This window comes from Rhinoraja longicauda, chromosome 6 (assembly GCF_053455715.1).
Source record: "Rhinoraja longicauda isolate Sanriku21f chromosome 6, sRhiLon1.1, whole genome shotgun sequence".
NCBI classification, from domain to species: domain Eukaryota; kingdom Metazoa; phylum Chordata; class Chondrichthyes; order Rajiformes; family Arhynchobatidae; genus Rhinoraja; species Rhinoraja longicauda.
This window is the reverse complement of record NC_135958.1, coordinates 16,830,706-16,858,666: the sequence shown is the minus strand read 5'-3', so window position 1 is coordinate 16,858,666 and position 27,961 is coordinate 16,830,706. Positions and strand designations below refer to the sequence as shown.

Here is a 27,961-nt window from a genome sequence, read left to right as displayed (position 1 = left end):
AGTCCAGATGATGCAATCACACACAGCAGACAGTACAAAGGATAAACCTTATCCATAACAAGCTAAACCTAATCTACTGAATTAAACAAACTGATCTCTAATACAATATAGACAAAACAATTACAATACAGTCAAGGCAGTGTACAGTGCAATCAAGACAGCAAGTTATTGCACAGCAATGAGAGCTAACATATTGCAAATGCATCGGTAGTGGCCTTTTTTAAAAAAAATAAAAGAAATAATGTAATTAAATATAAGGTGCGGTCGGGTGTAACATGTAATAAGTTTAGCAAATGTTAAGCAATATAAGTGCAGTAGGATGTAAACATGTATTAAATTGAGGCTTATGTTTTCTGACAAGTAACTGATAGTGTTCCGATCAGTTCCGTTCCTTCCATTCAGTTTTATGATCGGCCGACTTGGGGCTATTCACTATCCCGCGGTCTAGGCTTAAACTCAGGGGTGACCGTGCTTTTGCGGTTGCAGCTCCTAGACTGTGGAACAGCATCCCTCTCCCCATCAGAACTGCCCCCTCCATCGACTCCTTTAAGTCCAGGCTCAAAACATATTTCTACTCCCTAGCGTTTGAGGCTCATTGAGGAGGCGCTGTGAACTGTTTGCGTGCTACTGTATGTTTTCATTTTTTTTCTATTGGAACCTAATCAAATGTACAGCACTTTGGTCAACGTGGGTTGTTTTTAAATGTGCTATACAAATAAAATTGACTTGACTTGACTTGACTTGATGTGAGTGTCTGGCAGTGTTCAGCTCACACTACCGCAGTGTTCTACGCTGCGGTAGAAGCTGTTCTTGAGTCTATTAGTCCATGATGTAATGGATCTGAACTGTCTACCAGAGGGCAGCAGTTCGAGCAGCTGATGACCAGGGTGGGAAGGATCCCTCAGGATGTTGGCTGCTCTGCTGAGGCAGCGGACGGAGTAAAGTTCCTCTAGAGATGGCAGTGGGCAACCAATGATTTTCTTTGCAGAGTTGATGACCCTCTGAAGGGCTTTCTTGTCTGCCTCCGAGCTGCTGGTGTACCACATAGTAGTACAGTACGTCAGCACACTCTCGATGGTGCAACGGTAGAAAGTCACTAGCAGCTGCTCTTGCAGGTTGTTCTTCCTGAAGATCCTCAGAAAGTAGAGCCGCTGCTGTGCCTTTTTGACTGCCGCTATGGTGTTTGTGGTCCAGGAGAGATCCTCAGCAATATGCGTGCCCAGGAACTTGAAAGCAGGGACCCTTTCCACACAAACCCCGCTGATATGCAGTGGTGTGCAGCCAATATTGTGTCTTCAGAAGTCTATTATGAGTTCTTTTGTCTTGGAAGGATTCAGAGCCAGATTGTTTTCCGCACACCATCCCATCAGTTTTTGGACTTCATCTCTGTAGGCTGTCTCGTCATCTCCTGAGACGAGTCCAATCACAGTCGTGTCATCCGCAAACTTGATGATGGTGTTGGTAGGATGAGTGGGGGTGCAGTCATGGGTGTAAAGGGCGTAGAGAAGGGGGCTCAACACGCATCCTTGTGGACAGCCGATGCTGATTGTGAGAGTGGAGGGCCTAATCTGACCATCTATGTAAATTTGTTTTTGCGCAGAGAAGATATATGGGGATGTTGAAAGGACTTGAGGCCAAGAGCTCTCAGGAGAGGCGAGGCAGGCTCGGACTTTATTCCTTGGCACGCAGGAGGCTGAGGGGTGATCTTAAAGAGGTGTATCAGATCATGAGGGGAATAGATAGGATGAATGCACATAGTCTTTTACCCAGAGTAGGGGAATCAAGAAGCAGAGGACATGTTTAAGGTGAGAGGGGAATGATTTAATAGGAACCTGAGGAAAAAAAAAATCACACAGAGGGGGGTGGCTATATAGACCGACCTGCCAGAGGAAAAGAAGAGGCAGATACTATAACAACATTTAAATGATATTTGGACTGGTACATGGATATGAAAGGTTTAGAGGGATATAGGCCAAATGCGGGGTAGCAGGAACTATTCTAGACATGCCATCTTGGCCAACAAGGGCAAGTTGGGCTGAAGGACTTGTTTCCTTGACTCTGTCTAAATTCAGCAACCCCTTCTACATCTGGTTAAAGCATGATGAATAATCAGAGGACAGAAGAAACCATTTAACTACTAATGCGACCTACTAGATTGGAGGTGGAAATATCCTTTGGGAATCAAACCATGTGAGGTTCCTTATGGTTGTTTCTGTTTTGGTTTCTCCTGAATGATCGCTATGTTTCACTGTGACAGAATCTGGCATCTTTGAATAGTCCGTTATAAGCATCATGCTCGTTGTTGTTGTCTTATATTTCACACCCTTTAATTCAGTGCGAAGTATTTTCTTGGAATCAAACACACAAACCCAGAGCCAACTGACAAGTGGCAAAGCAACAATAGAACAGAGTAACAGAAATTTGGGCGTTCTGTGAAAAGGGCATTAAATAAGTACAGATGCCATTTTGGGTCCAAATCTGTCTTCAAAAGAAAGCCTTCTTCTGAAGAAGGGTTTTGACCTGAAACTTCACCCATTCCTTTCCCCCAGTAATACTGCCTGACCTGCTGTTAGTCCAGTTTTTTGTGACTGTCTTTGTTGTAAACTGGCATTTGCAGTTCCTTCCTACACATTAAACTAGTACAGTTGATTCAGAAAGTCGATGGTCTATGAGTATACATTAGCACCCAGTGCGAAGATCTGCTTTATACCTGAACTGACATTTAATACGTCCATATATCCCTTCGCAATCGCCTCTTCCACAGCCAACAATGGACCATTGTGGCCTCCACCTTTCCTTGGTCATCGGTGCGGGTCTGAACCTTTTCATCTCGAGTTTTCCTCTCCCCTGACTCTCAGTCTGAAGAAGGGCCTCGACCCGAAATATCACTTATTCATTTTCTCCAGAGATGCTGCCCGACCTGCTGAGTTACTCCTGCATTTTGCGTTTATCTTCGGTGTAAACCAGCATCTGCAGTTCCTCCCTACACACTTGATAGTACCACGCCGTGAAGAGCCAGATCCGGTGTGCAGTGTGTTACCAAATGGCTGTCCACTTTAGGAACCAGGATCTGAGTCCAAACTTGACTTCTCTGAATGTTTTTCCTGTGTGGCCTTTAAATGCACATAGATGCAGTGAAAGGCATATCAGTGTTGCAGTGGGCCTTGAACACTCACTGCCCGGTGTGCTGACATTATTTACACAACCTTTGCCATCTTGAGAGCGCGGACAACTGGGAGCCCGGGGATGAAAGCTGCATATCATAGAATCATAGATATCTATGATATCGCCCAGAAACGTGGAGTAGCGAAATTCCGGGAGCATCTCTGCCCCGGTGGTAGATTTTTTTTAAAAAAACGTTAACAAACAATGGCGAGTGTGTAAATGTTTAATTGTTATCCAGGCAGTTTCTGGTGTGTGGCACTGAATGAGAATTGATGGGTGTTGAAAGAAGGCTAGGCCGGACTGAAATTGAACGCTCCGCATCATTTTCACTGCTGGGATCTACAGCGGGGCGGGCGGGGGAAACCGCTCTCCATCCATTTATCCACCAGCCCCCCCCCCCCCCCACGGCCAAGGGTGCACTCTGTGTGGAGCCGGGGGGTGGTGTGTGGTGGACCGTCAATTTCATCGCCCGTCTTTCCACTTACGTTCCGCTGCTTTGGAAAGATGTGACCGAATGGAGCCGATGGCAGCCTGAGTTAATAATAGCCGGAGGCTGCTGGGGTTGTCAGTCAGGGCAGCCCACTGCTTCCCCTTTATATCGCTCTATCCCTTTCCCTATTCCGTTTTACACCCGCGTCTCCGCTGTTTCCACAAGCCAGGCTTCACTTCCCATAAAGCCACCGGCTATTGGCGTGCTCTGCAAACCCTTCGAAGAAATTAAGGACCGCGACGGAAGACGTTTAAACAAAACCCAGCCCCGTTGTCTCCGTCTTCAATCTTTTGAGGACACTTTTGTAGCGATTGTCAATGTAAGTTGGACGATTTTATTTCTCCTCTACTTATCTGCCACCTGACCAAAGCAAGGCTATCTTTGATCAGAGAACACTTTGTTCAGGCAGGCGTTTCATTGTATGTGCACGGTTTTGTTAAAGATACATTGTGGCGCGAACGCTGCTGGTTGTATCCAAACTAGGGGAATTTCTGTGGCAGGGAGGAACGCGGTGTCAAGCAAGAGTGTTACAATTGGACCGAATGAGAATCAGCGCCAGGAATCGAGTGTGTGTGTGTGTGTGTGAGAGAGAGAGGGGTGTGGGGGGAGGTGGGGTACCTCTTATTGCTGGGGCGAGTGCCGACTGGTATTGGCTTCGATTAATAAAATTGGCACCTGGGCCATTACGAATGAGGCGCGTTTTATACAAAGTTTTTATGCACGTGTAATTTTGAGTAATATGAGATCGTTATTACCATTTTTATGCTGAGGATTGTCGAGTAAGTGTTCAGGTCTGAAAAGATTTTATTTAAAAAATAGCGTTGGAAGTGCTTTCCTTTGTTTTATATACTGTACAGTTTATGTCGAGTGCGGTCCTATCTGTCATCTTTCTAGCGCTCCCATTCTCTCCCTCTCACCGCCTATCAATGAGCCGAGTATCCTATTGTGTCTGAAACTGACACACCCACCGTCGGGAATCCAATTGGATGGGCTCGGCGGCTGGAATGCCGAGTCTGAATCAAATGGCAGGCAAGGGATGTGGGAAATGGTCGCGGGGTGCAGGAGGTAAAATATTGTACATATGGAGCTCAGTTAACCAAACAACTGTCTCAAACCGCAATATTTTGTCGCCTACCCAGCTTCAGTGCAGCTTAGTCTACACGGACTTTCAATTTTTCAGTTATTTTGTTTTTAAAAGAATAAACAGTGATCAACAACGGCCGATAGTTTAATGTGTTTGAAACCAGAAGAAAAATGCAACAGTAGTGTGTAGGAAGGAACTGCAGATGTCGGTTTAGTCCTCGATTAAAGCACTGTTCAATTTTAATCCAAGACCCTGTAAATTATACTGTATATACACGCCTTTGCATTTAGAACAGTATTTGGTGCATTAGTACTGATCAGAGCTTATTACAAAAAATATGGAAAACTAGCACCATTTCTGTGTTAAATGAAATGGAGAAACGGGTCTTCAAGTACTAAAAATCTCCCTTGAGAGCCCAAAATACCTCACCTGTTCCTCTCCATGTTACACACCTTATGTAGGATGGAAATCTATTGTTTCCTCATCTTCAAAATGTAGGGATACATAGTTCAATATGTTCTGATTAACATTTTCCCAAGTTCCCCTCTCAGTATCTCCTCCACTCCAAGAGAAACAAACACCGTCCATCCATTCTCTCCTGGTAATAGACACATTATATCACAGGCAGTATCCTGATGAATAATCTCTATCCAGTATAATCATATACTTTCCATAGTGCATCATGCAGACCTACACACATTACTCTAGCTGTGACCTAACTGAGTTTAATATATTTATTCCATCACCTCCCTGCTCTTGTATGCTATGCACTGGCTAATGAAGGTAAATGTAATGATATCAAGAGCAGAGTAGACCCAAGCGTAGAGAAGACACAGGAGCCAGTAGTAAGTTAAACTCAAAAAGGCTTTTCCTACAATCCTAATAAACAAGTACAAGGCTCAACATAAGAAAATCCATGACTGGGCCAAGACAGACAATCATCAGCACTTAAATAGGGAACTCATTAGGTAACACAAATGATAATGTCACACAGGTGAAAATACTTAAACATAATTGAACAAAAGACAATGCCAGCCCTAGTGGTCAGCAGGCACAATGACAGGTAAGTATTCTAACTACCTTCTTTGCCATCTTATCTACCTGTGCTGCCACCTTCAGGGATCCTTAGACATGCTGCAGAGTCTACCTGAATGGACGTAAGGACTAAATTGTGTCCTGTCCTTAATAGTCCTCCCCAAGAGCATCATTTCACACTCACCAAGGCTAATGTCCATTTGCTACAGCTCTTCACATGTTACCGACAGGACAATATAACCCAGTAGCCTAAGACTACCATCATCACTATTAACACTGTCATTTTAATATCATCTACAAAGTTACTGATCCTACCGCCTCTATTCATATCCAAATTGATAATGTAATAGTTAAAGTTCCCAGCACCAATCTCTTGGGTGCTTTAGTAGTCACAGACTTCCCATCAGAAAACAACCCTTCACAATCACCCAATACCTCCTATTACCAAGACAATTTTGGATCCAATTTGCCAGCTCAATGTTTTCTCAGCAAATAAACAGAAGTTGTTGCATGAAAACCTCCTGACATAAGCTCATGTGACAGGAGTAGAATTAGGCCATTTGGCCATCAAGTCTACCCCGCCATTAAATCATGGCTGATCTATCTCTCCTAACTTCTTTGTGAATAAATCGATTTGTACCAGCATCTGCAGTTATTTTCTTATATTTCCAATGGTTAATCCAGTCTCTTAGGGTTTTTTCCAATAACATCTCTACCACCAGTAAGCACAATGTTAGAACATTCTTCTGTTTCTCTCCCTCCTCCCTGTATTTATTCCTCACCCAACATCTGAAACAGATTGCTTTATCTCAGCATAAGATCTTGTTGCAGGAAAGTTGACTTTATTTCAAGAGTTGGTTATAAGATCGTGTAGCACTTAGGGATGGTTTCAAATCTCTTTTTGTTTCAAGATTGTCAAGCATCATACTAAATGGAATAAAAGATCCATTGAGTGTTGGAGAGAGATAGTATGTGCATTTATATAATAATGGCGCTAGGACGTGCCAAAGTACTTTACAACCATTAAAATACTTATTTTGAGATGTCATTTCTGTAGGAAAATAAATTAAAGATTTTGATTATCTTTAATGAGGCTGTTTTTGGAAGCTGTGATGTGAACTGGTTAATGTTCTACTGCTTTAAAACTTTTTTTCTTGTATAACAGGAACAGTATTATGCAAATTGTTTAGTGGGTAAATGAGTCAAATAGTAGAGAACTGTCTCAGATTCAATGCCTGATTTGTATTAAGTTTGCAGATGTCAGCTCAGGGCAGTAGTTTTGGACACAATAAGTACCCTTGGCCCTCCCACAAAAAGAGAAGGCTGAAGATATTTTCTACTGCATTCAATCATAAATACCGAGTGGATGATCCATTTTGGTTGCCTCCAGTGTTCCTCTTCATCACATTTACCTGTCTAAACCCTTCATGATACAAGCTGTATACATTTTAGAAATGGTTGAATGCAGTTACAGAAATATCTGTGGGACTAGACAACACTCTAAATGTCGAGCTGTGAATCTCTGTTCTTTGGTCCAGAGCTGGCTGCACTACTAGCCAGAGCTACCACACCAACACCTGTCCCACAATATGAAATATTGACCGTCTCCCACTGTTAAACTCCCACCGTTAATATATTGGATGTGTAGACACAAGAAACTGCAGATGCAATGATCTTGAGAAAATCAAAGTGCTGGAGGAACTCAATATGTCGGGCTGCATCTTTGGAGATACTGCACAGATGACCTTTTGGGTCGGGGCCCTTCTTCCAACTTGGGGGGGGGGGGGTGGAGGAGAAAGGTGGGGGCGGGTCAAATCTTGGCAAGTGATGGGTGTATACAGGTGAGGGGGCGGGTGTTCATTGGCAGATGGGTGGAGTAAGTGAGAAAGGCTAGAGGTGCAAAGGAGGAAAAAAAGTGTCAGATAAAGATAGAGGAAGAGAGAAATGGAAAGCCAGAGGGAGAGATATGGGTGGAAGGGGACAGCGGAAGAGGAAAGAGGGGGAATAAAAGGTTATGAAGGGCAGAAAAGGAGTAGAGAGACTGGAGGGGTGGAAATGGGGAGAGAAATCGTTGCACACGGATGGAAGTGAATGGGAAAGAGAGGACAGTGGAAGTTAGTACTTGAACTTAAAGAATTCAGTGCTCATACCATTGGGATGTTACTGTTCCTCCAGTTTGTGTGATTTTAACTCCCCTTCCTATTCCCATGCTAACCTTTCTGTCCTTGGCCTTCTCTTGCCAGAGTGAGTGCACATGCAAACGTAATACAATGTGCAAACTAGATAGAGAAGAATGGGCAACCTTGTCTGATATCAAATTTGAAAGGGAAGCTTTCTGTTTCCCATTCTTTAGTTTGGACTCCATTTGGTCTATGTCTATCATGTACTTGGGAGATATTCTGTCAATGGGCTTGTCCTGGTTGAAACTCGTCAGGGAGGTGCCCATCCTCCTGTCCCACACAGAGGCAATGGTATCCCTGAGCATTGTTAGGATGTCAGAGATTTTCCTATTGGGTGCAGCGCAGGTCAGATCCACATGGATCACATGCCCCAAAGCAGAAATTAGTAGATTGGCAGTGGCTTGAACAGAATTATTATTCACATTTAACTGTGAGATGGGTCACCAATTACTGACCTCCTTCTCTCACTGTTCCTATACACTATAAAAACACTATAGTTGCTTCCTATCCAAACACCATAGTTGCTTTTGTGCTGTTTTGGGGCTCTGGAATAGATAGCATCACACACGGAGAAGCCAACAGTGGGAGTAAGTTGATTTGTCTTTATTCATTAGCAGAGGTAGGTCTTGGCTGCCAAGGGGAATCTGTAATTTTCCCACGAGTTTGCAGAAGGGAATCCTTCTAGCGGTTATGCTAAGGGAATCTGACAGCAGATTTTACGAGGCAAGCATCAACAGAGGGATTAAGGAAGCACAGGAAGGGAAGCACAATTTCCAAGGGCAGATTATGTGCAACTTGAATCGCATTTAGCGGAGGAAACAGCAGCCACCAACTGATATCACCATAAAAAGTGGAACACTGTGAGGCTTTCATATTTCCATACTTCCTTATGACATAGCAGGAGGCAATTTCAACTCATCGGATTAATGTCAGCTCATTAGAGCAATTCTATACCTCCTCTAATTTTCCATGTAATCTGCTCCCCCCACATTCCCATCAACTCCTCCTATATTCTACCATTCACCCCACACACTGATGTCAATCACAGTGGCTGATGAATCAACCATCTTGCATGTTTTTGGGAAGTGGGAGGAAACCGGAGCACCCGGGGAAAACTCCTGTGGTTACAGAGAGAACATGCAAACTGCTACATGTGTTTGGGAGAGAGAACACAGACTGGTTGCATCACAGTCTGGTTCGGTAACTCAAGCGCCCAAGAATCAAGGAGGCTGTAGAAAATGGGAGACAATGCCTGGTGCATCAGAGCTATTGACCAACCCACCATCAAAGGAACCTACCAGAAGTGCTGCCTTGATATTGCAGCTAATATCAATAAAGACCAATACCACTCTGGCCAAACTCCCATTTCGCTGTTACCACTGGGAAGAAGGTGCAGGACATTATTACCTCCAGGTTCAAGAACAATTTCTTCCCCTCAACCATTAGGCTCTTGAATCACACTGCACAACCCTAACCATAACTCTATCTCAGCAACAAATGATTGTGCACTTTGTTCAGATACTTTGGTTATGTACTTCAGTTACCCTAGTATCAATCATAATTTATTGTGCTATTCGTGATTGTATATTTATTTGTTGTGTTGTTCAGTTAGCGAGCCTGTAAACCTGGAGCAAGTAAAAATATCTTTGCTCCTTTCCCGATACATATGACAATTAAACATTCTTGATCCGATTGTGTAAGAAAATAACTGCAGATGCTGGTACAAATCGAAGGTATCACAAAATGCTGGAGTAACACAGCAGGTCAGGCAGCATCTAGGAGAGAGGGAATGGGCGACGTTTTGGGTCGAGACCCTTCTTCAGACTTCTTGATCCGATTGTTCACTTGTAACCTTGACCCATCTTCATGAGTCCTCATGGTGGCCAAAAAGATGCGCACCCACATGCGCACGCACACGCGCGCACACACACACGCACACACGCACACGCACACACACACACACACCTGTCATCAGGCAACTGAATTATCCTGTCAACAATTAGAGAGCAGCCCTGGGCTTCTATCTACCTCACTGGATACCCTCGGACCATCTTTAATCAGACTTTATCTTGCACTAAACATTATTCCCTTTATCATATATCAGTATACTGTGGATGACTCCAATTTTAATCATATATAGTCTTTCTGCTGACTGGTTTGCACGCGACAAAAGCTTTTCACTCTACCTCTGTACATGTGACAATAAAAATAAACAAACTAACTAATACACAAACACACGCAGATTCTCAAGGTGAGGGTCTGTGCGTCTGTATGAATGGGTGTGTTTACCAGCTAGCAGGTGGGTGATGCCCACATGCTGGATGGCACTGACGCATGAGTCCACCTGTACGAGTGTTAATGTACATGCCGCAGAGCCTGGTTTCCAGTCCCCTGGATGAAGTGCGTAAGACCACTCTCTGTGAGCCATGTGTGATGGTTGATATACAGTAGCTGTTCTCCACATGGGTAACTTCTACTGCACTAGTTGAATTTTCAGGACTTGGAATGTCAATTTCCTCATGAACAGACCCAAGCAATAAACCTAAATGTCATATCATATTTTTGGAACCAAAATTGTAAGACCATAACATAATTGCCTTTTATGTATAATCAATATTCTTTCTTCTTAGTTGCTGCCTGCAGTCTCTTGCCTCCCAACATTAACAACCTGCTAAAGCAGACAAGAGACATCTCAAAGCACTCATGCTTGTCCTCTTGATCACAGCACAGTGGCGCAGCAATAGCATCACTGCCTTGCAGCACCAGAGACCCGGGTTTGATCCTGACAACAGGTGCTGTCTGTATGGAGTTTGTAAGTTCTTCCTGTGACCGCGTGGATTTTCTCTGGATGCTCTGGTTTTCTCCCACACTCAAGACCTCCAGGTTTGTGGGTTAATTGGCTTCTGGATATTTCAAATTGTCACTAGTGTGTAGGATAGTGCTAGTGTATGGGATGGTCGCTGATCAGTGCAGACTCAGTGGGCCAAAGGGACTGTTTCCATGCTGTATCTCTAAACTCTAAAGTCTTGAATTGGACACTTGGAATGGAAAAGCTGTCCATTTCATGGATCTGGCTCCCTCATTCAGTATGTGCTTGTTTCTGGCAGTCTTAGTAGTGCTCATGAAAGGACTTTGAAATTGAAACTCAACCCTGCAAGTACTTCTTAATTTATATATAACAACAGATTATTGATGTGCACTAAAGGAAATTAGCCCACAGAATAAGAATCATGCCACAAATAGAAACATCCTACATTTATCTCGAGTTTCAGCAGAACAGCAAAAACATGGGCAAACGTAATGGAAGAAATGTGATAAAGAACCCTTTCAATGATGGTTAAAAATAGATGTCTGAGATGAGATATTGGAAAAACTGACATTTATCCATGCTAACAGCCATGTGAAAGGATGCTTTAGTCTCTCTGCATCAGTGGATGCAGTGAGATTCGACGGTGACTGGGTAAGATAGCAGACAGATCAATGAAGCAAACAAAGGAGAAGGAATGTAAGAAACCTTGGTCCAGATCTTGCTGGAGTAGAGCAATTTTGTAGTGTGTAGAGTTTGGTTTTGTCAGGCACTTATCAAGGCATACAATGTTAAGGGCCTGTCCCACTTAGGCGATTTCAAGGCAACTGCCGGTGACTAGGCCATCGGCGAACGTTCGCCAGGGGTGTCGCGGGCATGATCGTGAGGAGTCTTCTAAAGATCGTAGTGAATCGTAGTGGATCTTGGCGGGTCGCCGAGAAATCAAACGGTTTGAAATCGCTCGGCGACAGCTGGCTTGTCGCCAGGCATCGCAGCTTATTGCGGTCGCTGTTGCATGCTGTCTCCAGGTTTGATAGGTTCTCTTAAGATACATTTAGAAGCACATAATATTAAAATAAGTAAAGTCATTTCAAAAATGCTTGTGTTTAACCAATTTATTTACTGTCAGAACATTTGACAGGTAGATTGGAGGCGACAGTTTGACGGTCAGGTAAGCGTTGGAATTTTCGCGATGTTTTTGGCCTCAGCCATTACATTTAAAGTAGGCTCCAAACCCAGATATGCAACCCAGAAACCAGATATGCATCTCTCTTACATTTTCAAAGAATGCCCACACACTTTTCACAAAAATCCACTGAACCACTTATATTTTTTAATTTTTTTTAATACAGCTATTAGTAAACTGGAAGTAAATCCAGTTTATTCCTTGTTGCAGTGAAGCTTGGTTTTTAAGTAACCCATACAAGGTGTTATAGTTCAAAACTCTCAAGTACTTACCGACTTGTCAGTGATTTCAGTAAAAATCAGGACGCCGGAGAAGCATTGACAGCGTGGGAATTTTCGCGATGTTTCAGAAGACGCTGTAATCTCGACCTGACTCGGCTTGTCGTGGTCATTGTCGTCGGGTAAAAGAAAAGTTTGGCGACCTGTTACGACTTTGACAGTCGCCGGCAGTCGCCAAAAAAATCGCCTAAGTGGGACAAGCCCTTTAATTTAGTCCCCATAGAAATGCCTGATGTTTTTGTGACCAGGTTTGTGGATGACATGACCATAGGTGGAGGGACAGGTGGTGTTGAGGAAGCAGGGAGGTGACAGAAGGACTTGGGACAGGTTGGAAGAGTGGGAAAAGAAGTGTGGTCAGCTATAATGTAGCAATATCACAGCATGGGTGCAGTACTTGTGGGTACGACTGAAGGACTCGAGGTGTGAGGTGGTACTGCTTCCATTAAATGAGGTTGGGATCCTGATAAACTGCTTTAATCCTTCTCCCTGATATGAAAATGATTGCAGCACAGTGTCAGAGAAAAGGATTAGGATATAAAGAAAATTAAATAATGTAGGATATATATAAAAAGCTTGTGCTTCAATGCTTGGTGGGACTTAAAGGTAATACAACCACCCAGTCCAGGTGCTGAGGACAGAAGCTGAGGGGCTCTGACCACAACTTACCAATCCTCATTGAATCTGGAAGAGGTAAGGACGGCTGGGGTACTGTCGTTGTTCGAATCTTTGGTTAATGATAATCAAAAACACACCGGGCTAGGCAGGCTAAAGTTTTAGAGGGGATGATTCATCACAAAAGGAATTGGCTTTTTGAAAAATATGGATTAATGCTGAACCTCTTCATGAATTTGCCAACGCAAACACATACTTAATTAGATGATATATTGTTGGATGAAGAAGTGGAAGGGTTGTTGTTGTGTAAATGGGCATTACAGGTTTTGACAAACCACCACACATAAGTTATTTGTTCAATTGGTGGATACGTGCCTGGCCGAGCTTGAGAAAGCAAAGGGTTGAGGAAGTAATGTTGTTTTTCTGACTGGAAGGAAATTGCACCAGTTTCCTTTAGAGATGGGCTTTGAGACTACTGGTCTTTCAAAACGTTAGAGGCAGGAAACATGTTCCCAATGTTGGGGGAGTCCAGCACCAGGGACCACAGTTTAAGAATAAGGGGTAGGCCATTTAGAACGGAGATGAGGAAAAACTTTTTCAGTCAGAGAGTTGTAAATCTGTGGAATTCACTGCCTCAGAAGGCAGTGGAGGCCAAGTCTCTGAATGCATTCAAGAGAGAGCTAGATAGAGCTCTTAAGGATAGCGGAGTCAGGGAGTATGGGGAGAAGGCAGGAACGGGGTACATTGAGAATGATCAGCCATGATCACATTGAATGGTGGTGCTGGCTCGAAGGGCCAAATGGCCTACTCCTGCACCTATTGTCTATTGTCTAAAAACCAGGAACATAAATAGGAGGATATAACTGGACTGATGAAATGGGCTGACACCTTTATTTAATGCAGATAAGTGTGAAGTGTTATATTATGCTCTGGAGAATGAGGAAAGGCAACATAAACTATGATTTTAAGTATTGTGAAAGATTAGAAAGTCCTAGTTGTACACATATATAATTCTTTTCAGGTGGCAGGATAGTTCTGTGCAGGCTGCATAAACAAAAAGAGTACAGGATTCTTGGCTTTATAAATAGCAGCAGAGAATACAAAAGCAAGGAAGTTATGCTAAACTTCGCGAAGTGTCAGATTAAGTTGCAGCTGGAGCACTGTGGTTATGTCTGAGCAATGCACTGTAGGAATGATCTCGGCAACTTGGAAAACATGCACAAAGGAAGGGAGACCAGTTATGCCACAAAACGGGAAGCTGGATTGGTCACGTCAGAGCAAAGAAGTTTAAAGGGATATCAAGAATGATCAAAATCATGAAAATGTTTAATTATGTAAGGAAGAATGAATTGCTTTAATTAGTCATTCATTTAATTCATCATTCATTAAATATCTTTAATTCAAAATTGATCTCAGCCTTGGAGCTTCGATTCTCCAACTTTGGCAACATCTTTGTAAATCGACTCTCTCTCTCTCTCTCGCAAGTACAGTTCCATCCTTTCAGTCATTGGGTGGCCAGAAGTGTACACATTTTTCTCACTGTAGCCTAGGATTGATGTTGTTGTTGTTGTTGTTGTTCGTCCTTCGGGTTCGAAAATGACCATGACTTCACTTTCAATCTTATTATTTCGACCGCTGATTGGGATCGCCGCCAGCCGTGGTATGATGGCCGAGGTTGAAGTCATGACTTGCGCTTGACTTGGATTTAAGTGAGGGGGAGTTGCGCAGATCGTCGGCCTCACTCTCTCGTCCTGGCCTATTGGGTTCCAGCAGCAAGACAGAGTCGAGACGGCTGGGGACAGGTCAGGATGCAGTGGATGGTCAGAAGTGTCCTACGTATCTCACTCTGCCCTGTTTGCGCTCCACGACGCTTTGCTGGGAACGTCTTTCTGCCCGTTGAACCTTCTGGTGGTTTCCTCCGCGCAATCCGCCGAACCCAGGCTACACATGCTAGGTAGACAAGCCCTAAAGCCGCTGGAACCAATGACTTGCCGACTGTACTTATGGCATGCACACCAGACAGTGAAGACATCTTGGGGGCGGGGGTAGTCCTGCGGCTGATCCCAAGGCTTGAGGGGACGGTCGAGACCGGGGCGGTTCTCTCCAGGCAGTGGTCCGCAGCCCCACGGGCGGGGAGGGGAGTGCCGTCCGCTGGCTGCTGCTGCTCCTCAGGCCCCAGGTACGGGCCCTATGCCGCCTGGTGGAGTCTCCCCGTGGCGCCGGCGAGGCTTCTGTCCCGGACTGGAAGACCCGGCCTCCAGTCGCCTCCAACCCGGCCATGCTGCCCCTGGGAGGCAGGGTCGACCTGGCCCGGCCCTGCCCGCCCGCGTTGCACGAGGGGTGGCATCCTTGGCAGCGCGGCTGGGCGAAGGTGGCGGCCTGGGAAGTGGGAGTCCATATCAGATTGGAATGAACACAGTGGGTCAAATGGCCTCCTTGTGTACTATGAATTTCTAGTAATCAGTGAGCAGACACAGGGAAGGTTTGATGGGGCCATCTATTTTTACACTGCCTAATTTTACTTTCTGAGGTCATTGGGAGCTGCTTTCTCCTGTTGCCTCGTGTGAATTTCAGCCCCTTTCGCACCAGATGCATGGCTCTTATTTAATCTCCCCATGGACTTGTGACTTGGTCTTCATTCCTCTCCCACTGTGTTGTCTGTGGACCTGACAGATGGCCAAGTCGCTAATTATCAGACAGTGTCATTTGGACTTCAGATCTCTTGTTTCTGCCTTCCCTGACTCAGTGGATGGTGCCAAGATATAATATGGGTGTAAGGTATAAACAGATGCTGCTGTGCAAAAATCCATTAAGCACCCTTCCAATCCATTAGCCTCTCCCACCCCCGGCCCCCTCTCCATGCCCCACAGACAAACACACAATGATAGAAGTAGATTTTAGAGGGCACTTTTTATCTCCAGGTCTGGTGTCAAAATGTGATCCTTGATACCCCAGTTTTATTCCCTCAACAGTTTAGTGGCTGTTACTATGTGTACCTCCCCACCACTCTCTGCTCATTTAACTCTGCCTTTTTGACCAAGTTCTGGCCGCAATCGATGTCACATTTTGCCTGATTGTACTTGGTTGAAACCTTTTGGGCTGCTTTTCAAGATAGTAATTGCTATACAAATGCAAGGTGTTGTTACAAAGTGAAATATTATGTCAGAGATTGTACCTGGAAACACTGCCTCTGTGGTCCACATGTGGTGAGCCTTTTGCTGACATTAAGGTTGTGGAACAATGAGGTTCAGTAGTTGCAATGGATGATAGAATTTCGTTTAGTTTAGTTTAGAGATACAGCGCGAAACAGGCCCTTGGTCCACCGAGTCTGCGCTGACCAGCGATCCCCGTTCACGAGCACAATCCTACACACCAGGGACAATTTATAATCTTTACTGAAGCCAATTAACCTTGGAGTGTGGGAGGAAACCCGGGGAATGCCCTGGGAGAACGTACAAACTCCATACAGAAAGGGCCCGTAGTCACAATCGAACCCAGTTCTCTGACGCCGTAAGGCGGCAACTCTACTGCTGCGACACCGTGCCGCCCCAAATTATCCTTTAATACTTCTGAAAACAAATATTATAAAGGGTCAATATTGCAACACCTTTGCAAGTGACAATGAACTTGAATCCATATATTTCATAAGCCACCGTTCCACTGGTAGAGCGGTAATGGACATGTATTGAATTGAGTGCTCATCCAATTTCTGTAATTTCACTGTACCAGTGGGAAAGGTCAACCTTTCAGTATCTCTATCTGTTATGTGGGGCTCTCACCAGTTTGCAGCCACAGCTTTACGTGCCAGGAGGAATTACAGGGCCTGTCCTTTGAAGACCCTAAATAGGGGAGAGAGAGAATCCTTTTCACATGGTGGAAATATTACAAGCTAGAGGGTGTAGCTTTAAGGTCAAGGGGGAAAATTTAAAGGAGTAATGTGGATCAAGATTTTTTTTTGCACATCGTGGTGGATGCCTCGAAGTCCCTTCCAGGGATGGTGGTGGAAGCAGGCCAGATTAAGGCATTTGGGAAGTTTTTAGATAGGCACATGGATATGCAGGGATTGAACGATATGGATCACGTATGAGCAGAAAGATTAATTTGGCATCATATTTAACACAGACACTGTTGGCTGCAGGACCTGTTCCACTGCTGTACCTTTCTAAGACCAGGTGTCCAGTGCAATTTTATGCCCACTTGCAACTCACATGGTGAATGTGTGTGTCATTATCCACAGTCTGGAGGTGATTAAGTGCAGTCATAGCCTGTCTGTCTATTTAATGGTGTTCTTTTGAGATTTGTGTTGTTGATGCAGAGTTTCTTTGCCAGATGATCACAGTTCACCACTAATATAGGGGTGTCCATGACAACTGTACATCTTTGCAGATGATGGTTGTCAGAGTTTGAATCGGAGATGGTCTGACTTGTGTGACTCAGTGACTGTGGCGTGACACTGGCAGAGTTGAGAAAGGGACTGGCATTATTCTTTGTTGGCCATCCCACCTGGCCCACCCCTTGTTATACTCCCATTGACAAGAACTGCAGATAACATTGAATGGGTAAGAAACCAGATATTAAAATGACCAGAAGATTGGCAATTGAGAGAAGCATGTGTATTATTTTTATTATTTTATATGTAAATCTTGCCTTCCCATTGTCTATTTCCATAAGAATAGCACAGAGACTGGACAAGCCACCATTATCCACCCAGATAATGCAAATACACCCACAGTTACAGTAACCAATCAACTTAAGAACCAGCATGTCTTTTGGATGTGTGAGGAATTGTATGTGGATTCCCCCAGGTATTCCAGTTTCCTCCCACAACCTGCATGAAAACCATAACCTGCAGGATCAAGAACAGCTTCTTCATATCAACCATCAGGCTCTTGAACTACCCAGCACAACCCTAACCACAAACCTACCTGAGCACCAAACTACTATGAACTCTGTACAAACAGAGAATTACAGACGCTGGTTAATACACAAAAGGATACAAAGTGCTGGAGTAACTCAGCAAGTCAAGCAGCATCTCTGGGGAACATGGATACATGACGTTTTGGGTCGAGATCCGATACGTCACCTATCCATGTTCTCCAGTGAAGCTGCCTGATCTGCTGAGTTATTCCAGCACTTTGTGTATTATGAAACTTACCCTTCTCCACTGCACTATGTACTTTGGCTTGCACAATCATGGTAAGTTTACCTAGAAAAATGGATAAATTGTTGTATATTGATTTGTTGATTTGCTGCATTTAATGTACATGTATAGCTGCAGTAAGTAAGAATTTCTTAGTTCCATTCCTGTCACACGTGCCAATTCAACATTTTTGGCTCTTTAAACCCAAGTAGCCACAGGGAGAAGGTACAAACTCTACACAGGTAGCACTGGAGATCAGGAATGAACCCGGGTCACTGGGAGTGTTGAAACAGCAACTCCAACCACTGAGCCATTGAATTGAGTTGATTCATGTGGAACTGAACTCAGCTGATAGTTTGATTTCCCAGAGTGGGTGTGTGGCAGGAAAATTTGATGTGCACGTGAGAGGATGTTACATGTTACAGATTATGCTGTGAGCCAGCATCGACTCAAGTGGCCAGATGGCTTCCTGTGCTGGAAGGAAATACAAGTTCTGTTGAGGACACATAAGGGCTGGAGCTATGGAAGGAAATAAGAGCATAGAAAGGGATTGCAGATGCTGGTGTATACTGAAAATAGACACAAAGTGCAGGAGTAACTCAACGGGTCAGGCAGCATCTCTGGAGACAAAGGATGGGTGACATTTCGGGTCGGGACCTTTCTTCAGACTCAAATGATTTGATTCATATGGAACTAAACTCAACTTATACACGAGAAATAAGAGGTTCTGCTACTGGAACTGCTGCTTCACAGCTCCAGTGATTCGGGTTAGATCTTGAACTGTGGTGTTGTCTGTGTGGGGTTTGCATGTTCTCCCTGTGACCATGTGGGTTTCATCTGGGTGCTCCAGCATCCTCCCAACATACCAAAGACCTGCAGGTTGGTAGGTTAATTGGCCGCAGTAAACTGCCCCTTGAATGGACAGGGGCAAATTTGGGCTCCATATCCGAGGATGGATGTGCTGGGTCCGAAGAGGGTCCAGAGAAAGAGTGGGTTAGCATATGATGAGCATTTGACACACACTGGGCCTCTACTTGCTGGGATTTTGAAGGTTGAGTGGGGACCTCATTGAAACTTACAGAATAATGAAAGGCATAGATAGAGTGGGTGTGGAAAGGATGTTTCCACTGGTGGGAGAGTCTTGGACACCCGAGGTCATAGCCTCAGAATTAAAGGGCCTCTTTTAGAAAGGAGGTGAGGAGGAACATCTTTAGTCAGAGGGTAGTTAATCTATGAAACATTGCCACAGAGGGCTGTGGAGGCCAAGTCAGTGGATATTTTTAAGGCAGAGATAGACAAATTCTTGATTAGAACAGAAGTCAAGGGTTATGATGAGAAGGCAGAAGGCATATGGGATTAGGAGGCAGAGGTCAGCCATGATTGAATGGTGGCATAGACTTGATGGGACGAATGGCCTAATTCTACTCCTATAACGTGAACTTGTGATAGATGTTGCAGGATCTGGGGGGACTGATGAGAGCTTGTGGGAGAATAAAATGGGTTTATACAATAATTTGTTTAAACTCGGATGTTTAATGGACAGGGCAGACGGTGAGTTGAAGGGCCTGTTTGCTGTGCTGTGTCTTTCTGTGAGTCTATGACATTGATTCAGTGCCCTTTTTTAATTGTGCAGATCGATAACGTGAGGGTAAAGTTCAACCTCCCACGGCGTTACTTCCTGACTTCGGCGATGGTGCTTGATCCAGGGGCCCAGGGTTTGGCCAGGCCCCAGAACAGCAAGCAGGCCGGCATGACCAAACCACTGAGGAAAGAGGTCGGAGCAAAGAGCAGTGATAGGAATGGGATTGGGGGGCACAGCAGCCTCTCCACTCCGCAGACGGAGGCACCTTTGAGGACTTTATCCCAGACTTCAGGGGCACTTGGCTGTGGCCTGAAGGTCAACAGGGCATCAGCACTGGCGCCCAGCCTTGTTAGTAACAGACAGTGCAGCTGGATGAGGCGGAGTGAAAGTACGTTCAGTGTGAACAGCACTGGTTCCAATCGCTCCCGGGCCAGGATCAGGAACGCCACATCCCTCCCTCATATAGCCAAGCACATCCCACAGGAGCCGCCCCCTGTTAAGAGCCCATGCCTCTTGGTGGCGCTGAGACCGATGAATGTTGACAAGGAGAAAGAGGTGTTTTTCAAATCCATGTACACCTACAACCCTCAATTTGAGTATTCGGAACCCCTGAGCAGTAACATAATGAGCAAGTACAGTGTGGCATCTGACCGCTTCATTGAACAGGTGGGCACAGCTCTTTTAAATCTTGGTTTCTGGAGATTCCACACACCTTATATCGAGCGTTAGCAATCCTGGCATACTGTAAAACTCCACAAACTTCAGCTCATCCAGAGCTCAGTTGATTCTTTATGAATGTACACCCAATATCATTCAACCATCAATCACCTCGACGCTCGTTCACCCTGGTTTAGCTCCCAGTCTAATTTTAAGTTTTTCATGTTTTTGTTGAAAACTCTTGTGGCTCAAGATTTCAAACCTCCTCCTATTCTATATCCCAATAAGGTCTTGGCACTGCCTTTTTTGGGCTTCAGGTACAAACACTGATTTCCGTTGTCCCACCATTGGCAATCCTACTTTCAGCTGCATAGGACCCTTGTGTATGGATTTTTTTTCCAGAAACCTGGCTTCCCCCCTCTGATCTTTCCCCCCTCTGATCTTCAAGATAGTTCTTACAACCTAATTATTTTGCCTGGCTTTTGCTCAACTGCCCTATTACCTCTTTGAAAGTTTGTATGGTAACAATTTTGAGAAACCTCCTTGAATCTGCTACATTGCCAAAGGCACAAAGTAAATGTGCCTTAAGGCAAGACTGCTTCTGGTAACGATGTGATTCTTAGCCAGAATGCAGCTAATTGGGGAAATTCCCCTGTCGATCAAACCAGGTGATCACACAGTTGTTAATGACTTACTGTTGACACAGTGTATTTGAAATAGTTTGAAAATTTGTTTTATTCCAAAGAAAATGCAATCTTATTAAGTGACATTCCCACAATTTCAGCCATAGACTTTGTTTCTCTTGCTCTTTAACTGAACTCTTTTTCCTGAGTAAATTGGTTTTGTTCGACAGTACACTGCTTTCTCTGAGCCTATCTGTGTATCCACCTTCCCTCAAATTCATCGGGCGACCCAGTGGTACCAGTAAATACTGGAGCCCAGAATTTGCAATCGACTGTGAGGCATGGATCATACTTACACAATGCCAGCACCTGTCTGGGAACCTGTCATGTTCGGTGGCCTAGCTGGAACTGGGCGGCTAGAGGTGCTGCAGGTAGTGCGGCTGTCTCCCAGCTCCAACAACCCGGGTTCAATCCTGACTCCAGCCCTCTCCATGCGGGATGTGCACATTCTCCCGGTGATGTCATAGCTTTTCACCAGGTGCTCTGGTTTCCTTCCTACGTCCCAAGTATGTGTAGTTTGTACATTAATTGACCATTGCAAATTGCCCGTGGTGTAGGTGAGTGGCAGGGGAATCAAGGTATAGTTGTGCTCGTGTGTGAGACAATAGGTTGCAGGTGGGCAAGTGGGGCATTGGTTTGATGAAATTGCAAGGAGAGACGGTGACCAGAATGGTGTCTTTCTCTGTCATAAGGCAATATGACATATGACAACCATTTTAAAGCTGTCAAAAACTTAAAGCACTCCATTCTCAAATATCTGCTGCATAGTGCATTGTTTAAAATCAGTATGCAGTAGCATTTTCAAGAAAACTGTACCCAAAAACATATGATGTAGATTAATGAGCATGAGATTTCCCTTGCACTTCCTCCAAGTGTCTGTTGGGCTAATGTACAGAGATACCATGCACAGTGGTATCCAGTGGAACACATCACACCTGGACACACCTTAGTTGATTTTCCTTCAGGCTATTGTGGTCCATGGATAGTCCAGAGCCCACATGTAGAAAGAACCTTCACCACACATGTGAGCCTGGAAGGTCTTCAGCTCCCACAAGTGGCCATTAATCTGCTGTTAAACTCCATGAAGTTGACAATTTTGGTCTTGGGCCTGTTGATTAAACAATTGATAGTTGGGCATGTTGTGCAGTTTCTAACTGAGTGGCAGTTAGTGCAATAAGATGAGGCCACACGCCTCCAGGTGCTGGAGGAACAGCACCTCATATTCCTCTTGGGTATCTTACAACCCAATGGTGTGAACATTACATTCTCCAATTTTAATTAATTAACCTAACATTCCCCCTCCTTTTCACCAACCCCCTTTTCTTCCTCTCTTCCCTGTGCCCCATCTGGATGTGCACCCGTTTCTCCTTTCCCCCTTTCTCCATCCCCATCCGCTATATTCCTTCCTCTGGCATCACATTTTACGCCTCTTCTATCCTTGTCTTCCTAAGTGACACTTTGATCTTTTCATTTCTGGCCTTTGGCCATCTGGCAATCAACCCCCGATCACCTGCATCCACACACCACTTGCCAGACTTTGTTTGCCCCCCTCTCTTCTAGCTTTCTGCCCCCTGCTACAATCAGTTTGAAGGGTCCCAACACAAAATGTCACCTATCAATTTTCTCCAGAGATGGTGCCTGACCTGCTGAGTTACTCCAACACTTTGTGTCATTGTTTTACGATAATTCTAATATTATCTAGCTTAGCTTTCGCCATGCTAATCTCTGTGAAATGACCCACCGTCACACAGGTAATTCAATTTGAAGATTAATGTCAAATTGCTGCATGCAGAACACATTGCACTGACAGGGTAATTGGATTAACTGCTTAAAATATATTGATAGTCAGTGGTATTTAATGGTTTGCCTTGATCTGCTTGATACCAGCAAGGGTTTGATCATCGCTCTGAGACTCATTCAGCCGCTTGCCTTTTACTTTAGGAACAGGAATACCCATATTGGCCACTTTACCCCTGATCCAGCATGAGGTTTGGTCATGCCTGCTCTGTCCTCACCGCCTGCTCTGCCCATATCCATACTCAGGAATTCTCTGGGTTCTCCTGGCGCTCTGATAAGTAATGAAAATTACTGTTTGTCTGGAGCACGTAAGATCAGTTTCTAACCACATAATTATCAGTTTCATTTGATATTATGAACATTTTGGTTAAATCTTCCTTTAACCCTTTAAATTCCAGAAAACACCACCTTTGCCTGAGTCATTTGAAAATGTAACCCACAGCTTTCAAGCAGCATTCCAGTTAATCCTATTTAGCCTCTAATAAAAACAGAAAACACTAGACATTCAGCAGACCAGGCAGTCTCTGCGTTGTGAAATAATTTAATATTTCAGGTCAACGATCTTCCAGCAGTGTTGACTCAGTTTGGACTGGAAGGTTTGTTCTTTTTTTCTCTCCGAAGATGCTGCCTGGCCTGTTGAGTATTTCTCAACATTCTTTGTTTTATTTCATCTTACAAACGTCTAGGGTATTTTACTCTGGGATTTATTCTGGGTAGTACAATAACTGATTTGTAAAGAGCAAATATTGATGATGGAATAATCAATCATCCATTTTTATGACATTGGTTGAGAGTAAATCATGGGTCAGAACACGAGAATAATGTTCCTTCTCTTTTGCCACTGCTGTTTTGAACCATGGTTATCTACAGAACCAAAGGGGAGGTGGGTCTTCGGTGTAAGGTCTACTCCACAAGTCGAGCCCATCAATTGTACAGCACTACCTTAGTACGGGAAATGGCTGTTGCACTTGGAGAGTGTACAAACTTCATATTGACAGCATCCAAGGTCAAAATTGAACCTGGGTCGCTAGTGAGGCAGTAGATCTACTAGCTCTGCCAATGTGCTGTGCAGAAGCGATCAGTTAGCTGGAATCAAGAAGGAAATGCACAACTCAAGGCCTTTTTGGCATAACCCCTGAACAAAATTGATATAATTCACCTCTCCAAGGGTGTGAGACCTTCTGGTTCTCAGAGCGTGGCACCATAGCTAGTGTTGTACTGATTCACTGAGCTGGAGATAAATGTGGCAAGTATTTCTCTCCTTTATATATCCTCGTTGTCAGCAGAGCTCAATAAGAGTTCAGGTATTCTCCAAAAGGTCATAACTCGTACTACAACAGATAAGGGACTAAAATGAGGGAAATGTCTGAGTGAGATGCTGCAGGGTAACTACAGTTGCATTCCCTCGTCTCTCTTCTAGGCGGTACGAATCATGAAGAGCGTGGTTAAGATGTACGGCAGCTATGAGAATTTTGAAGTGGCCACAGGGGGTGCTATGCTATCGAAGAGTCAAATATGGACCTGCATCAGGAGCTACATGCGTAAGGAAGGATGCTCTGGAGAGGTGAGGATGAAATGGCTGTGTCCACACAAACCCTGCACCTTCGCTGTATTTACACATGGTCTAAGGTTTAACTTCATGTCTTTGTTCTGTCAGCAGAGATTAAGCTGGCTGGGCCTATACTGAGGTGTTGTCAGATTAAATTATCATGAGGCTTGACAGAGTCGGTCTAGGAATGATGTTTCCTGTAACTGGGCATCAAAAAACAGGCATCGTCGTAGAACATGAGGATGGTCATTGAGAACTGAGAAAAGAAAGATCATTTCACCCAGAGAGTAGTGAATCTTCAGAATTCTCTATCCAAGAGGCATTGATTGATCGAAAGATACAGCAGGGAAACAGGCCCTTCGGCCCACTGAATTCATGCTATCCAACAATCACTCGTTCATACTAGTATATGTTATCTCATTCTCGCATCCACTCCCTACATATTTGTGGCATTTACAGAGGCCGATTTACCTAAAAACGTGCATGTCTTTAGGATGCAGGAGGAAACCTGGGCACTGGGAGGAAATCTACGCATTTACAGGGAGAACATGCAAACTCCACAGACAGCACATGAGATAGGACAGAACCTAGGTCTGTTGGGTTGTGAGGCAGCAGCCCTACCAGTTGCACCATTGTGCCACCATCAGTCACTGAATGCTCAGTACAGAAATCAATAGGAATGTTGGATAGGAAGGGCATTTTGGATATCTTTTATGGGCTGCTGTGTCTCTTACTCAGCCAATAAAACATCTGCTTTTTAAATGCCCTGCTTCTCTTGAAAAAACCTTCATTTGCAATCATAAACCGGCTCTTTCTTAACTTTCTCGCTGATTTTTCAAAAATGCTTTCTCTCCTCTCAAAATGGCTGTTCACCAACTCTCTCCTCGACTTTTGAAGATAAAAAATAATCTCCCACAGTTCTACACCTGACGTTTTGTATTTGCCTGGCAATTACCTTTCGCAGGAAAAGAAGAAAATAAGGAATAGGCCCCAATGTTCCTGTTCTACCTTTCAATAAGATGACAGTAGATGCAAGAACAATGACGAGGAGAAAAGCCTCCCAGACATTGGCTGTTCAGCTAAACCCTTAGTGCATTAAATCACCATTAACACGTTATATGCATTTTCAGCAACTCCAGTTTTCCTGGTGGGTGGCACAGTGGCGCAGCGGTAGAGTTGCTGCCTTACAGCGCTTGCAGCACAGGAGACCCTCATTCAATCCCAACTATGGGTGTTGTCTGTACGGAGTTTGTAAGTTCTCCCCGTGACCGCGTGGGTTTCCTCTGAGATCTTCAGTTTCCTCCCACACTCCAAAGATATACAGGTTTGTAGGTTAATTGGTTTTGTTTAAATGTAAATTGTTCCGAGTGTGTGTAGTATAGTGTTAATGTGTGGGGAACGAACGCTGGTCGGTGTGGACTCGATGGACGGAAGGGCCTGTTTCCACGCTGTATCTCTAAACTAAACTAAAAGAGTCAGGACCTCTGTGCTTTGTGGCACTTTACTCTGAGACTGTCTCTTTCTTTTCCCTCTCCCTTTATTTATCACACCCATTTCCTGCCAACTATTATTCTATTACACCATCAATTTTTCTCTCTCATTTTCTTCTCATTCATTTTGCACCACTTTTTTACTGCCTTTCCATGCCCTCTCATCAGGCTATATCACTGTCACCTTCAACTTAAGTCTAACAACTCTGGATAAAGCTGCCTCAAGGCTTTATGATTCCCTTTGCTGTATAAATTGCTGCCTGTTATTGTTAAGCCACGGGGGAGTATAACAGATGTCACCAGACTGTCTGGCTTTACAAGTAAAAGCCAATGAACATTGTTGCTGCTGTTCCAATGAATCTGGAAAGCTGACTGGAAGGCAAAATCGTGCAGCTGTCATTCATCCTGATTAAAGCAAAGACTGCTAGTTATTCTTTACCACTTCAAAATCAATTAGTCCAGAACACCTCAGCCAAGTGTATGCCCAGTGTGGACAAGGTACTTTATAGGGATAGCCACACGACTTGCCTCATCAATGTTCTTTGGAATCAGTCAGCTCTTAGGGACGGACTTTGAAGGTCCCACACCTAGAGTAAATCTGTGACTTTACTACTTTCAGTGTTTCTTCCAAATATTGTTCAACATGGAGAAGTACTGATTCATCAGTTGCACCAGAATAGTAAATGGTGATCAGGAATGGGGTTTCTAGGTTGCTGATGGTACAAAACTACCTGGGGTCAAGAGTCAAGAGAAGGTAGAGAGGGCTTGGGGGCATGGAAGGGTAGTAGAAGGTAAGTTATGGGGATGTGGAGAGAAGGGGATTGTTGAGTGCGTGGGTCAATGTAAAAGTAGGAGTTGAGCAAATGTCCTGCCATCTGCATTGTATCCTTGTGTCTGCCACAGGACGAAGAAAGACTTGCATTGATATGGCTCCATTCAAAAATTCTGGACATTGAGCATCTCTTCACAGTGAAGTTTTTTAATAGTAGCCATATTGTGAATAGTGAAATAGTGTCACTATCAGCAAAGTGATCAGAACTGGATGCACTGCTTTAAGGTTGCTGTTTGTGAGAAGGATCAAAATTAAACCGAATCAAAGAAATGTAAGTTTGTCTCAATCATGCCCTCAGCAAGAACAACATTCTACGTGACAGCCTTTCATCCCTAGGCTGGCAATTTGAAGATTAGCCACATGAATGATATCCTGCAAATCTAATTGTGTACTTGTAACCATATCCCAGCATGGGCTAGTCCCATTGGAAAAGAAGGGAGAACATCAGAGGGAAGTAAAGCCAAAATATTTCCGCTGAGAAGAGCCGATACTAATTAATATATAAACCATGTTGGTTAGCGTGAATGTAAGGCAGCTTGTGTTTGCAGGTTGGTGGTAACTGGGTGGGATGTACCCTCACATTGGCTGGAAGATGATAAGTTCCCATGCTCTAAACCAAGAGTGGCTGATCCCCATTAATTCGAGCCCTGCCTAACTGGCAGCAGCACTGTGGCAGATTCCCAGCATTTCTGCTCCAATTACAGTTCATCCCAAGGTCATTGCTGAGAAGGATGTGTTCTAATTGTGCTGGTGATTCAGAAGTACTGACTTGAACTCAGCACACGGACAAGGACCCCCTGTAAATACTGGGCCGCCCCTGAGGAAATTTTGGCTTCAAAAATTGTTTCATCCATGCCGAAAAACATATCACTCCTCAAACATAAGGCACTGACACAATACAACATTGAGAAATTCTACACACTTTTAAGAAAGTTAATGGCAGTTATCAATATCAAATGGTCTTTTTAACAGGAGATTTTGTTATAGCTAACAGTAACACAATGTTTAAAATCCATGAATTTTAACCATCTGATCCAAATATCAACTGCTTTCACAGAAGGGTTAGATTCTAACCAGCACTGAAATGTTATTTAAGAGACTAGCCCTGTTTCTCTTGTGTTCAATGGCAGAGAGCTCTACGGTTCTTTCGAAAAGAAACCGAATGCAAATTGAATCAGAAATCTCTGGAAATATTCAGCAGGTTAGGCAGCACCTGCGGAGAGAAAAAAACAGAGTTAATGCTTCAGGTCTGCGACCCTTCTAATGAGGTACCTTGCTGACCTATTGAGTAGTTTGACATTTTCAGTTTCTGTTACAGATTTTCAGCATCTATGTGATTCAATCCTGACCTCCGGTGCTAAGTGTGTCGAGTTTGCATGTTCTTCCAGTGCCGTT

General features: G+C 44.2%; 1 protein-coding gene across 4 annotated transcripts in view; it reads left to right on the top strand.

Annotated features, from left to right (window-relative positions):
* The window catches only part of LOC144594283 (microtubule-associated tyrosine carboxypeptidase 1-like), a 125,729-nt gene that overhangs the window by 85,666 nt on the left and 12,102 nt on the right, over window positions 1-27,961 (top strand). For 2 of the 4 annotated variants that reach the window (XM_078400567.1, XM_078400568.1), the window contains 2 exons: window positions 19,610-20,224; window positions 24,116-24,259. In XM_078400567.1, coding sequence (XP_078256693.1) covers window positions 19,667-20,224; window positions 24,116-24,259 — 702 coding nt within the window. In that variant the 5' untranslated portion in view covers window positions 19,610-19,666. Of the gene's footprint in view, window positions 1-3,847; window positions 3,975-19,609; window positions 20,225-24,115; window positions 24,260-27,961 lie in introns of those variants that run through there. The other 2 variants (XM_078400569.1, XM_078400570.1) reach the window with 2 other exon arrangements.